The sequence below is a fragment of the Emericellopsis atlantica genome, assembly GCF_019669845.1.
Source record: "Emericellopsis atlantica unplaced genomic scaffold F5Z01scaffold_13, whole genome shotgun sequence".
Classification (NCBI taxonomy): domain Eukaryota; kingdom Fungi; phylum Ascomycota; class Sordariomycetes; order Hypocreales; family Bionectriaceae; genus Emericellopsis; species Emericellopsis atlantica.
In genome coordinates, this window is record NW_025764715.1 from 86,798 (window position 1) to 99,954 (window position 13,157).

At 57.2% G+C, this 13,157-nt stretch overlaps 6 protein-coding genes across 6 annotated transcripts; 2 read left to right on the top strand and 4 right to left on the bottom strand.

Moving 5' to 3' along the window:
* Positions 1 to 35: 35 nt before the first annotated feature.
* Positions 36 to 401, top strand: F5Z01DRAFT_636372 (uncharacterized protein; the record flags this gene model as incomplete). The annotated part of the gene is made up of 1 exon (XM_046262206.1): positions 36 to 401. One exon carries the CDS (start codon positions 36 to 38, stop codon positions 399 to 401), a length of 366 nt encoding a protein of 121 aa, XP_046118219.1.
* A 1,363-nt stretch (positions 402 to 1,764) lies between these two features.
* Positions 1,765 to 3,024, bottom strand: F5Z01DRAFT_622410 (uncharacterized protein; the record flags this gene model as incomplete). The annotated part of the gene is made up of 2 exons (XM_046261265.1): positions 1,765 to 2,520; positions 2,578 to 3,024. Coding segments are annotated over 2 exons (1,203 nt in total), but the record flags the coding sequence as incomplete, so codon positions are not given.
* A 1,252-nt stretch (positions 3,025 to 4,276) lies between these two features.
* Positions 4,277 to 6,013, bottom strand: F5Z01DRAFT_681383 (general substrate transporter; the record flags this gene model as incomplete). The annotated part of the gene is made up of 3 exons (XM_046265684.1): positions 4,277 to 5,655; positions 5,714 to 5,869; positions 5,926 to 6,013. The coding sequence occupies 3 exons, from the start codon at positions 6,011 to 6,013 to the stop codon at positions 4,277 to 4,279; spliced, it is 1,623 nt and encodes a 540-aa protein (XP_046118221.1).
* A 1,637-nt stretch (positions 6,014 to 7,650) lies between these two features.
* Positions 7,651 to 8,907, top strand: F5Z01DRAFT_622097 (Anhydro-N-acetylmuramic acid kinase; the record flags this gene model as incomplete). Its single annotated transcript, XM_046261236.1, has 1 exon — positions 7,651 to 8,907. One exon carries the CDS (start codon positions 7,651 to 7,653, stop codon positions 8,905 to 8,907), a length of 1,257 nt encoding a protein of 418 aa, XP_046118222.1.
* Positions 8,908 to 9,003: 96 nt separating this feature from the next.
* On the bottom strand, positions 9,004 to 10,926 carry F5Z01DRAFT_681385 (uncharacterized protein; the record flags this gene model as incomplete). The annotated part of the gene is made up of 4 exons (XM_046265685.1): positions 9,004 to 9,423; positions 9,463 to 10,551; positions 10,582 to 10,631; positions 10,659 to 10,926. 4 exons carry the CDS (start codon positions 10,924 to 10,926, stop codon positions 9,004 to 9,006), a joined length of 1,827 nt encoding a protein of 608 aa, XP_046118223.1.
* A 557-nt stretch (positions 10,927 to 11,483) lies between these two features.
* Positions 11,484 to 12,931, bottom strand: F5Z01DRAFT_100464 (CheY-like superfamily). The gene has a single exon (XM_046257323.1). The coding sequence runs from the start codon at positions 12,567 to 12,569 to the stop codon at positions 11,907 to 11,909; it is 663 nt and encodes a 220-aa protein (XP_046118224.1). The 5' UTR covers positions 12,570 to 12,931; the 3' UTR covers positions 11,484 to 11,906.
* Positions 12,932 to 13,157: the final 226 nt, after the last annotated feature.

A 13,157-nucleotide genomic window follows, 5' to 3' on the forward strand; every position in this document is an offset into this window, starting at 1 on the left:
TATCGCTGTCAAGCAGCAATCCAACGCGAGTAGCCATGTCCCAAACGACCGGAATACCGGTCTACAACTTTCCCACCGACACCGGCTACCGCCTACTCGAACTTCGCCCCGACCTTCTGTCCATCCTCGAGTCGCCTGAGGCGCCGCCATCACTCAAGCTCGAGACAGGCGACGATTCGGCTCTCCTAAAAGCGGGCGGAAAAACCTGGGCGCTTAGGCAAAAGAACACGTCCAACGCGCTCATACTGATGCGGCCGCACGGGGACAACGGGCTGGCTGCCATGTCCACCGTGCACGAAATCGTGGAATTGGACGCGGTTAAGGAGGACAAGCCAGAAGGGCAAGCTGCGCCTCTGTCAGCCAAGGGCAAATGGCACGAGAAGTTTGGCAAGAAAAGATGAATCAGTGGGCTCTCAACCGCGATTTCGCATACGAACCCAGGACGTCATGCCATCGAACGCGGTGTTACGAACCATCGATGCGCTTACCACGGAGCGATTGAGCTCGAACCAAGCACTGCGATGAGGCTCTGGCTTAGGTTTCCCGAGTCACGACACTCGAGCTTTTCGATGCCGATGATTTCACGAAGCATTTCGATACAGACGCTTTACACCATGCTGTATAGCATTGAGTACAAATTCATTCCGCTATGAAAACCAAGGTGCCCCCTGGTCCTCCTCACGTGTCGCGCCAAAACTCCACACAAAGCTAGATGCAACCTGTCCAAACGCCCTTGCGGGACTTTCGCTCCATTCATTACTTTGTCCTCTTGGGGTCTTTCTTCGGTCCCAAACGCTTGTTGCCCGATTCTGGAGCCCGTTCCGGAGCCCGTACGGCAAAGGGGTTCTGACCCGCTGCTCGATTCGCCGCCAGCGCCTGTCGGACACCGTCCTCCAAGGCACCACCTACGTCAGCCTGCACATTCGCTGCACGACGCTGCTCGACTCCCAATTGCCGTTGACCCCGGGCAAAGAACCCTCGTGCCCCTCTAAAGCGGCCCTCGACCGCACGCGCCATACCGTGCAAGTGATTTCGGAAGCGGGCATCTTGCGCCTGGGGTGCCTGGCGGTTAGGTCGTTGTGGCTGTTGGAGGGCTGGCGGCTGCTGCTCCTCCGCGGCTGGAGCCCTTTGTCTTTGCTGTTGCCCCAGTGCACGGCGTGCCTCGTCTCTTTCCTGCTCTGTCTGAAGCCGGAGAGCAGGCGCAGGCAGGAAAAGAGGTCGAGCTAGCGGCCATTGCTGTTCCTGTCGTCGCTCTTGGTGCCGGTTTTGATCCCGCAGCTGTTGCAGTTGCCGCTGCGCAAGAACGAGCTGCTGATACTGCAAGAACTCATCTTGAACCGGCTGTTGCTGGTCCCGCGGCACGTGTTGCTGCTGCTGCCTCGGAGGCCGGTGGCCCATGTTCAGTTGAGCCCGCACCGGTGCTGGTGCTGGTGCTTGCGGTCGTTGATGCGGTTGTTGCTGCTGGCCCTGCTGCTGTCGTAGTTGCAGTCGCTGGTGCCGCTGTTGCCAAGGGTTCCCCACGTCGAGACCATCAAAGATATCCCCGAAACGAGGTCTTCTATTCGCATGGTCAAACGCCGCCGGCGGATGGAGCCCTGCCCAACCCAATGCATTCATCTGATGCAATGGGCCGTTTGGGTTACCAGCCCCTGCTACCGCCGGCACTCGTCCGTGAACGGCATCAGCAGGCCACGCCGGTTGTATCGGTTGAGCTTGTGCGGCTGGGTTCTCTACATGTACCCACCAGGGGTATGGGCCGTGTCCAAAGGGCTGCGCGCCTCGCTGTGTCCTGATGCGTCTCCTTTCATCGTCTTCCTGAACGGCTTTCGCCATGTTGATCTTGAGCTTATCCTCGCTGATGCTGCCCTTGCTTTGGGCCAATACCCTCGCGCGGGCCGTTCTTTCGGCCGCTTCAACGGCGTCGTCGTGCCGACTCTGTATGTTCTCGTCCCACAGTATACACTGAGACGATCCGTTTCCAAAGTGCGAGTAGTCGTTCACCGACGCGCCGCAGAGGTAGCACTGTTGGTTTCTGCATTTCGTGCAACACATTCTGTTGCACCCCATGTCTTTGATAAAGGGGGTCCTGCACTTATTGCACTTGCGGATCAGCGCTTTCGTCCTCGCCTCTTCGATCTTCCTTCGTGCCGCGAGGTCGGCGTCCGTATACTCGGCCTCGCAACCATTGGGCTCGTGATCCTTCTTGTTGCATTTGCGGCACGACCGCTGCAGGCAACTTGGCGCTTCGCATCGGAAGACTGGGGCCTCCTCGACGGGCGGATACTCCGCGGCATACTCGCAGAATGGGCAGGTTGCGAGGCCCTCGATCCCAGCCGCCTGCAGCGAGTTGCTCCATTCGATGCGGTCCAGGGCTTTGGTCAGGTTTTCATCGAGGAATAACCGACGTTGGCTTTCGTCAAAACCGCCTTCACATTGATCACTCGACAAGCAGTGAAGAGTATGTCTCGAAAGGCCAATCTGCGTTTCAGCATTCCGTCGGGCACAGCCAATACAGACGAACTATGCATATCAGTCAACACTCGGAACAATATGCCTCGGAAGGCGGGGCGCACCCACGTGTATATCTTCTCCGTTGCAATGGACCACCGACACAATCGCGACCTCTTCGAAGCAGCACTCGCACTCTAGCCACTCGCCGTCCTTGAGCTGCATATCGTCCTTTATCTCAGTCTCGATCGCCGGCTTTGTGTCTTGTGTGGGACTCGCTGATCTGGCCTTGTTGTACGGTCGGCGCGACCGACATATAGTCCTCGCCTCATTGATTTCCCGCAAAAGGGCTTTGGTGGCGTCGTCCAAGGGCAAAGTGTAAACTTCCAGTGCCGCTTCGTTAATGGGAAGGCCAGGTTCCGGGTGTGGCACGTCCTGCGGTGCGAATTGCAAATTCCAAGACTTTAGGGGATGTTCGTGCCAGGTTGAAATGATGCGGTCCAAGTCGAGGTACGCTGAGAAGAGGGAATAATCGTGCTCTGCCACAAGTTCGCCAACATGGTTGGCCGGGACCATGGGAAAGTCAGTTCTGATGAGGTCCACACTATCACCCGTCAGTCCGTGGGAAATTGCTAGGAGACCAGCGTCGAACTTACATGGCTTGGGTTTGAGCCACTGTACTGGGGACAGCTCTGCGCTTTGAGCTCAGGTGCTTGCTCATGAGTGCCTCAACTTGCTCGCCGTCACCCTTGTCTTCACTCTGACCTGGCTCGGGGCTGCTGTTTGCGCGCTTTCGCTTGTTCTCCTGCGTTCGCTTGTCCTCTGGACGATTCGCCTGTCCGTGCGCGAGTCCCGCGTCCCGTTGTTGCAGCTTGAAATTAGCCATGGCATCCGCGTCGTGGTTAAAATGAGGCGCCAGGTGCTCAAGGTAGAATGGGTAGATGTCCCGGAACGAACGAGCGTCCTCGGCAGCGCGGCCAGGAGCTGGCGACTCGGCGGGCATAGCGCGTTGCTCAGACTGGCTCCTGGGTAGCGCATGGAGCGGCGTCCACGGGTTTCCCTGCGTCGGCGTGGGCAGCAACAAAGGTCATGGAGTACACCTCTGCCAAGCGAACACGTCCTGGATATCCTGTTCTCTATGCTGTATTTTCCTGTCAGTGTAGGAATGGAGAATGGGCTAGAGGGCGCTGAATGGATGAAATGCTTGCGTGTTGTTGCCTATGCTGGGCGGAGGCACCCTGGTGGCCTAGATGAAGGTTACCTTAACCTTTCCAAGCTGCAACGCTTGTATCCGCGTATGGGATGCCTTGTTGCGCAGCGGCTTTAAAGGGAAGGAATGGTTTATGTCAGCAATACCTGCTTAAGGGGAAAGGTGAACGTTGATGAGACGGAAGATTGAATTGCATGAGCCGACGATGAGGTTTGAAGAGAAGCCGATACGCTTGAGCGTGACTACAGTCATGTGCAGTGAATGAGAGACCGTCTGCTAGGATCACTAGCGAGAGCTCTTAGAAACCTGTCCCATAGGCCACACAGTGCTCCGTAGCACAGAGATGGTGGTGATTCAGAGGTGAGCATGGGGTGAAATTCAGGCCAGATCACTAACTAGTCAAGTCTCTTTCAGCGCGAGTATCACAGGCACAGGATCGAGTTTTCAAGACAGTCACCAAATTTCACAGCATGTCTAATGAAGAATGGGTAGGAACGGCATTTAAGCCGGAGTGTATATGGTACATATCTGGCTTTTCCATGGCTGCTCTCTGCGTGTGCGTCCACGTGAGCTCATCTCTATCTGCTCCTCTGATACTTCAGACGTCGTCACTGTCTGTTACGCATGTCTGACTGCTGCGCCCTTCTCCTGCTCACCAACACTCGCAGGTGGCGAGCCACCGTCCACCTCGACCAGAAGCCTTCGAGCTGCGACAGCCACATTGCCGCCCGCCTCGTCCATACGACGGTAGTACTCGACCATGTTCTTGCTCACAAGCAGACTCTCGCTCGTGAACAGCAGGTCAATCTCCTCTAACGAGCGCTGCGCCACTTCAGGGTAGAAAAGGTAGACGATCGGCAGGGCCACAACGTTCATGGCCCCAAAGAAGACAAAGGTTCCCCAGCCGAGACGGTTAAGCATGATGGGGATGACAAACTGCGTCATGCCGCAGCCCGCAGCCCAGCCGAAGATGGTGAAGCTGTACCCCTTGGCGCGGATCTCCTGCGGCCAGATCTCCGTGCCGTAGATCCAGGACGGCACAATGTTGAACATGGTGAAGAACCACAGGTACACAAAGACAAAGGAGGCGGCAGCAGTTCCCAGTCTCTCAGATTGAGGCTGGTTCCCTGCATGAGCAGCATCCTCAGACGTCTTGATGAAGGCGGCGACGAGGAACAGCGCGATGCCCTGGGTGACAAACGACACGAGCAGCGACTTGATGCGGCCGATGCGGTCAATGACCAAGGAAGCAGCTGCCGTTCCGGGAATTCCAAAGGTGTTGACTAGCCCTGCCAGCCACAGCGACTTGTATGAGCTGAACCCAGCGAGGTGGAAGAGCGTGGTCGACCAGCCGGCAATGGCGAGGATACCCGTCCACTGCTGGATCCACTGAAGGAGGAAGCCCATGACGGCACGTCGCCCGAGATGCAGGTTTCCCGAGTAGCGACCCGCGAGGAAGATATTGATCAGATCGTTCCTCTTGTGATGCGTGCTCTCGACAATGGCGTCCAGCTGCTCCACCTCCCTGACAATAAGGGGGTCGTTAGCCGCCAGATCGCCGCGCAGCTTGCACAGAATAGCAATGGCCTGCTCCCTCTTCCCGTTGGCAATGAGCCATCTCGGCGACTCTGGCAAAAAGGGGATGCACATGTCGACAATGAGCAAGGGGATGATCATCCACCCGAGCGGGAAGCGCCACCGAAACTCGTCGTTGGTGGACCGGACGCCAAAATTGATCCAGTACGCGATCACGACACCCAGATAGTTGGCGACGAAGACGAGCGAGAAGCTGGAGCCTCGATCGTGGGCCTGCGAGAGCTCGCTGACCCAGGGGGGCACAATGGCGTTGATGAAGCCAATACCCAGCCCGGCGATGACGCGCGCCACGATGAACATGTCGCTGTTCACGCTGCCTGCCATGAGGGCCGCGCCCAGGACGCCAAAGACGGTGCCGCAGAGTACACCTCGTTTGCGACCGATCTCGTCACCGACCCAGCCTAGTATCGTGATGTCAGTCTTCCATGCTGCGCCTTTATCAATGCGAGGAGCACGTACCGCCACTGAAGCAGCCGCATATACCGCCAAAGTAGTACGCAGCTGCGAGGCCACCCTGCTTGGTCGAGTTGGTGACCACGCCGTCGGCGCCAATGTTGGCCATTTTGATGAAGCCAGGCGTGGAGCTCACGGTGCCGAGGACACCTTGGTTGTAGCCTGTAAAGGGGGAGTCAGCGAGGGCGGATGAGAGAGCTATGTGGGAGGGAGGTTACCTTCGAAGATGAGAGCCGTGGCGGCGACGACGTTCATGAGGAACAGCAGTAGCTTTCCAGGCACATGGCGCCAGACTTGGATAGCCATGATGTATCTAGTTTGCTCTTCAAGAGCACAGGCTTTCTGCAGTGATGCAGCAACGGGTGGTTGATGAGCAGGAGGGTGATGTGAAGAAACCTCCAGTCCTCTTCGAGCGATACTCTGGGGAGTTACATGGAGAAGGTCGCGTGGGAAGTGCTGCCTTTATAGACACGGACCGTGCAGAGAGAGCAGTAGCGTCGACCTGGGGCCTGATGTTGAAGGTCTCGACGTTGGAGGCGGTGATGGACCAGGTACTGACTGTCCCGTCCTTGGCCTGTACAATTAACTCACTCCAGAGTTACCGGACTGTGGGGTTTATGTGACTTGTCAGCCGTCACTACGGGGTAAGAAACTGGACTGGAATCCGGAGTTGTGGAACATCGAGGTCTACATAGCACGGAGTACGGAGTAGTGCATCCACGATGCCCGGGGCAGGCATCGGTGAGAACTGAGAACGTGGAGTGTGTGCCTGACCCCAGTTGACCCAAATGAACACTAGCCCTGTAATTACATCTAGCGCCCTGCATGATGCCTTTCCGTCCTGTCAGCCCATGTCTAACTTGACGACAGGAGTCTGGTCACGAGTTCGGTCGTGGCGATGGTGGTGAGGGTGGGCTGACGGCCATCATTACTCGCTAGACTAGAGTTAATTAGGCTTCGAGTCGAATTCTGCATATTGGAGCCCCGGGTATAATTAATCAGCTTCACGAATTCCCGCTGCTCTAGTTCCCGCTGACACTCGTCTTCGCCCAAGACTCAACCGTCTCAGCCGCGGCAGCAGTCGAATGTACACAGCAAAACATGTGAGAAGTTGCTGTGAATCAAATCTTCTTCTCAGCGCATCTTGTGATTCGTACGGGCAGAGGGAGCACTGGATTATGCTAGCCTAGTATGGCACTACGTGTCGACGGTAATACCGACATCTCCTGTATTCCCCAGATAATGGCTTAAACGCTTAAAAGGCTCGCTTAAATATCCATGGTCGCTATTGGAGAAACGTTCAGCGGCACGACTCGAGCGCCTAAAAGGCTCGCTTAAAAGCTTCAGATGCTTTCCATTGCGACTGTCACGTAAACTGGTCTTCACCGAGGCTAGCTTGACCACAATACTGCCTCGTCTCGGGACCTGAACAAGCGTTTAGGCGTTTAAGCACTCGCAGACCTCATCCGATTGGCAGATGAAAGTCGCCAGGGGTGATCATAGAGTTCCAAAACACGGGGATTGTGGGCGGCATGTCCAGATTGCCCACATTCTCCAACTCCCTAAGCTTGCGGACCCCAAGTTTCCTGTCTCTTACGATCAAGAGCGCGAAAACTTATGGTAGTCATCGGAGCATGATGCGCCCCTTCTTCCCCGGAGCTCCAGGGTCCTCTGATTGTGGACTCTGAAGATGTGGAACAAGTGAGCGATCTCGCTGTACGTGACAGTCCCAAAGTCTTCAAGGCCCAGGTCCGCAACCTCGTCTCCAGGAAACCATCTTTGCCTTCCTTCCCTATCATCTTCCCCCTCCTCATACTCAAGACTGATCTCACATCCCAGAGACTCCAACACACATGCCAGCCATGGGCTCGATCAACGACCTCCCTCCCGCGGCCGGGCAGGCTCTCGACATCACCGTCCTGGGCCTCAACTCGGGCACGTCCATGGACGGCATCGACTGCGCGCTCTGTCGTTTCCGCCAACAGACACCCGAAGACCCCCTGCACTTTGAACTCCTCACCTACGACGAGGTGCCCCTCGAGCAGACCATCAAGAAGCGCGTCATGAACATGATTCTGCACAACACCACCACGCCAGAGGAGCTCTCCGAGGTCAACGTCCTCCTGGGCGAGACCTTTGCCGATGCCGTCAAGGTGTTCTGCAAGAGAAACAACGTGGACCTCCAAAACACCGTCGATGCCATTGGCTCCCACGGACAGACCATCTGGCTGCTGAGCATGCCCGAAGAGGGCCAGACACGCTCCGCACTGACCATGGCCGAGGGCTGCTTTCTCGCCGCACGGACGGGCATCACCACGGTTACGGATTTCAGGGTGTCAGACCAGGCAGCTGGTCGTCAGGGCGCGCCGCTCATCGCCTTCTTCGACGCCCTCGTCCTGCATCACCCGACCAAGCTGCGCGCCTGCCAGAACATTGGCGGCATAGCCAACGTCTGCTTCATCCCGCCCGACGGTCACGGCAAGCTCAACGACGGGTTCTTCGATTTTGACACGGGTCCCGGCAACGTCTTCATCGACGCCGCCGTCCGCTACTTCACCAACGACGAGCAGGAGTATGACAAAGACGGCGCCATGGGCAAGGCCGGCACGGTGGACCAGGCGCTTGTGGACGAGTTTCTCACGACGCACCCCTACTTCCGCAAGGAGATCCCCAAGACGACAGGCCGCGAGGTCTTCCGGGACACCATCGCGCACGACCTCATCAAGCGCGGTCTCGCCAAGGGCCTCACGCAGAACGACATTGTGGCCACCATCACCCGGATAACCGCCCAGGCCATCGTGGAGCACTACCACCGCTACATGCCCACCGCGTACGGACCGCTGGCTGAGATCTACATGTGCGGCGGGGGCGCCTACAACCCCAACATCACAGAGTACATGCAGGCGGCCTTTCCCGATACGCGCATCGTTCTCCTCGACGAGGCGGGTATTCCAGCCGGGGCCAAGGAGGCCATCACGTTCGCCTGGCAGGGCATGGAGGCCATTGTCGGCCGCAGCATCCCCGTCCCGAACCGCGTCGAGACACGGCAGGAGTATGTCCTCGGCAAGGTCAGCCCCGGCGCGAATTACCGCCATGTCATGAAGAAGGGTATGAACTTTGGCGGTGATCGGGATCACATCAGTCCTGTGAGGGAGATTGTCAACTATGTCGACGGAAAGGTGTTTGATAACAAGACGTGATGGGTCTGTGTATTAGCATGATTAGAAAGTAGGCTACTGATAATGCACAACTTTGATGGTCTTCATCCAGTCCTGCTCGTGCATCGATCGTCTTTGTTAATACTGCATGCTGCCTGGGTACTGCATCTGCCCCCAACCCGGCATGATCTGCGTGAAGAGCTGAGGGTCCCAGCTCGTATAATTCTCCCACTGCACCCCCATGTACGCAGCCTCATCCAGAGGCATGGGACTGTAAGACATTTGCGGCATCATCTGGGGCGGCGGCTGCTGTTGATGATGATCGTGTTGTTGTTGCTGTTGCTGCTGTTGGTGGTGGTACAAAGCCTCCTGCTGCAGCTGCGCCTGCGCATCATCGTACACAGGTGGTCGCTTGAACGTGCTGATGGTCGCCGCCGCGCTCGTGGCCTGCTGCTGCTCCTGTCGCCGCTGCATGACGCGGATGTGCTCCTCGATACCGGCAGCCTGCTCCTCGAGGCGCTCCGTCACCCGGCGGCCCTTGAGCACGCTCTCGAGATTCTTGAGCAGACCCGCGAGACGGCGTAGGACGCTGCTCACATTGGCGTACTGCGCAATGCCCTCCTGAAAGTCCGTATTTCTCGACAGCTGCAGGCTCGACCGGCCGAGGACGTCGCCTATCCCCGCGAGGTGGTGCAGCAGGGGGGCGCTGATGGCCAGCTGGAAGCCCTTGGGGATGATCTTGAACTTGTCGATAATCTTGTTCGCAATGGCGCAGCGTTGGTCTAGCGTCGAGGTCTCCTCGTTGACAGAGAAGAGGACCATGCGCAGGAGTTCGGTCGTCGCGATGATGTTGGCTGCCTGGAACCCGTACAGGTCCTCCCGCGGATTGTACGTAATGTCGCACTGGATGTCCCGGAAATAGTGCGGGAGATCCTCTAGTTGGCGTGAGATTGTGCTCTCCACGTTCTTCACCATGGCTGCGTTCCTCTCCTGGTCGTTCTCGAGGAAAATGTCGCGCGCGCGGAACGGTGGTCGTCGACCGTCGTCCGATTTGAACCGTGCCACGGCATGCTCGAGGATTCGATAGAGATCTGTCGTAAAGTTCCACCCACGCAGCCAATTCTGCTTCGAGACGGGCCTTGGCGAGATGTAGACCGACTTGTCGTCAATGTAGTCATCGTCCACCTCGGTCGGATACTGGACGCGGCACTGCTGTTCCCTCACTCGTATGACGCCGCCCCACACAATGTATGTGTAGATGTCGAGCGTGTATACGGACCAGAACAGGCGTCTCCGCTCCTCTCGCCCAATGTTGCCTATTGCTGCTGGCCACTCGTCCTCGTTGTGCCACCTCCCCATCGCGGCCAGCGTGTGGTACATGCCCATGTGGTAGTGCATGTCGCTTGTGTTGCCAAACTGTATTGCCGCAATGGCGAGCACGGCATGCGTCCGCAGAGAGTTCAAACTCGTGTCTTGTGGGTTGAGATTGACCTCTTCTTGGGCCTTCTGGTAGAAGCGGTAGGGCGGTGTCGCCGTGAGGTCCTGCTGCCGCGACGCCCATTGAGGATTCGTCACTGCGCCACATGTCACTCTCCCTGACACGAGCGCGCAGACAGCCATCGTCACGGCGTGGAAGAGCCTGTCCCTGTGGTACTCGCCGTTCTGCACGCGACGGAGAAAGGACGGCTGGTGGAAGAAGGGGAATATCGGGTAGACAATTTCAAAGTACAACCCGACCAGCGACACGATCCTCCCATGGGGAATCTCTACCGTCGCCACTGGCTGCAGCGCACGATCGTACCCATATGCGTCGCCGTTCCGCAACGGGCCATTGCTGAGCGGACAATGGCCGTTGTTGGACGAGACGCCCGCGAGCATGTCCTCGCCGTCCTTGCCCCTGGCGGGGGCGCCGCGCTTCTTGACCTGGCGCTCATACAGACAGTCCTGTCCAAAGTCAAGACAGTTTCGGCATTTCCCGCCGGGAAGCTGCTGGCAGCGGACAGATCGTCTGTGGCAGTAGTCGCAGGCGCGCGTCACGCGACGCCGCTTGAAGGTTTTCATTTGCCCTGCGGACGGTGGGCCTGTCACCGTTGACATGTCTGTCGAGGCGAGCGGCAGGCAGAGGAACGAGTGGGTGTGCCTGAGTGCTGAGTGGTATCAACAAGGGCTGCGTCGTAAAAGGTCACGTCTATTACAGACAGTGCGTAGCAGCACCTTGGCGGACATGATGTGGTAGTGGTGCGGCTACCACGAGCAGAGAGCTTGGACAGGCTACGCCATGTACACGAGGCACAGGAGCGATGTCTCACCGAACGCTGCGACGTTGGATTGGTGATGATGCCTGGCAATCGAGTGTTCCCAACTGCATGTCCATGAGTGCTTATGAAGCGCGGCAGCGTGTCAGTGCTTATTTCCTTCTTAGTGGGATGAGTGGAGATGGACCAGGTGCTGCCTGCCGCGACCGGATTCGACTTTCAGCCAATGGGCATCCACATTCCCGGTGCGGATCAAGGTTCCTGCGCTTTGCACTACGTACTGGAAGGTACGTACCTTCTTCCGTCAGTCCGCCCACCATGAGTCCGGGCCCAGGCATCTGTCATTGACAGCACAATGCGTACTACAGTAGTAGCCATTTGATAGCAGCAGCGTCAACAGCAATGAATGCAACAATTGGCATCCAGACGTGTCAAAATTACATTGGGGAACACAGTGTCCATGATGCGGGCGGTGCAAATTGCTGTGCGCCAGTCGTTCTTGTGGCTTGCCAGATATCAAGCTCTATTTCAACTACATTCGACAATCGTGAGCGGAAGGCCTTTCATGCTCACGCATCACCCGTGATATCAAAGCAACCTCCCGCCTCCTTGATATGACCTTGCAACACTCAGACAACGTATCGTCAGTGGTTGCACGTCATTATAGCATCACCCCGACCCTTTCAAACCCGTGGCGTCATCTTGAGCGCCTTGCTCATACCCCCCATCAGGGTAACCCAGTTCAGTCGCCCCAGTCACCTGATCGTCTCACCACGTTCGTGTTCCCTACAACACGCCGTTCTCCTCCAAGATGGCCTGCATATCCCGAATCCTGAAAGGCTTGCGTAGGAACATGCTGATCCCGCAGCTTTGTGCCGCCTCTCCTTTTTCGTTAAAACAACCAGCAGAGATGCCAATCACCGTCGTCGGCTCAAGACCATGCTCGCGCTCGTAGGCGCGAATTTGCCTTGTCGCATCGAGTCCGCCCAAGACCGGCATGCATGAGTCCATAAAGACGCACCGATATGCTCTGGGGTTCGCACGGAACGCATCAGCCGCCTCCTGACCGTTCGTGGCCGTCGTGTACTGGCAATTGAGCCTGTTCATGCACGCGACCATAATCTTCCGATTGACTGGATTGTCATCCACCAGCAAGAATCTTGTTGGCGATGATCCTTCGCCATGCGTTGCCGGGACGCTGTCCTGCGGGTCTGTGTCCTTCTTCTCGACAGCATCCCCCGCTTCATTCTCCCTACCAATGGTTGATTGCGCTTCAGTCGAATTCGGAGCAACAGGATGTGTAGATGTGTCGGAACTGTGGTTCGCAGCATCAGGCAAAGAAGAGGGCACGTGCTCGCGGGGTTCTGACGCCTCATCAGGCTGCGAGTGCGCCGGTTCTGGTAGACTTGGGCACCGCTGGCCCTCGAACCGTCGATCGGAAGACGCCATTGTTCTCAGGCTGACCAGTATGTGGGTATTGCGAACGCGGCAGTACGTACGGCTGCGATATGTTCTCAAAGACGTGGTCCCGGGGCGACGACGACTGTTGGCTGCTGGTTATGTACGGTCGTAAGCAGCCAGGGCACCCGCACACACACAACCACACAAAGCGTTTGGGAACGGAACACATTTGCAAGCTCATTGGCTGGCTTGTGATCGTCCCTGATGCCGGCACAATGGAGATCCCCACAGCCTCCCAGAACGACTACTCTCTGGCCGACCTTCTCCCGACTTATTGGCAACAGGCATACACAAGAGTCCACGCAACACGCCGAGAATCGTGTGGAGAGATTCATCTCTGTGAGTGCTGGCTTTGTAATGCGCTATTGCGTCCGCCACAGGCCCGGTTGGTAAGTCCATGGCTGCAATACTGTTGTGGCCTGGTCGACTCCGTATTTGATTCCCCCATGGACGAAGCCATCTTCTTCACAGGCGAAAGCCCAAGACCGGTCCTGGGACCGATGCAGTCGCATAGCGAGAGTGGCTTCGACACTTTGTCCTCGAGCGCACTCCTCAAAGGATTCATGACGACTCGAC

Coding starts and splice junctions, on each gene's coding strand:
- F5Z01DRAFT_100464 (XM_046257323.1), bottom strand. CDS start 12,569: ATGGCGTCTTCCGATCGACGGTTCGAGGGCCAGCGGTGCCCAAGTCTA.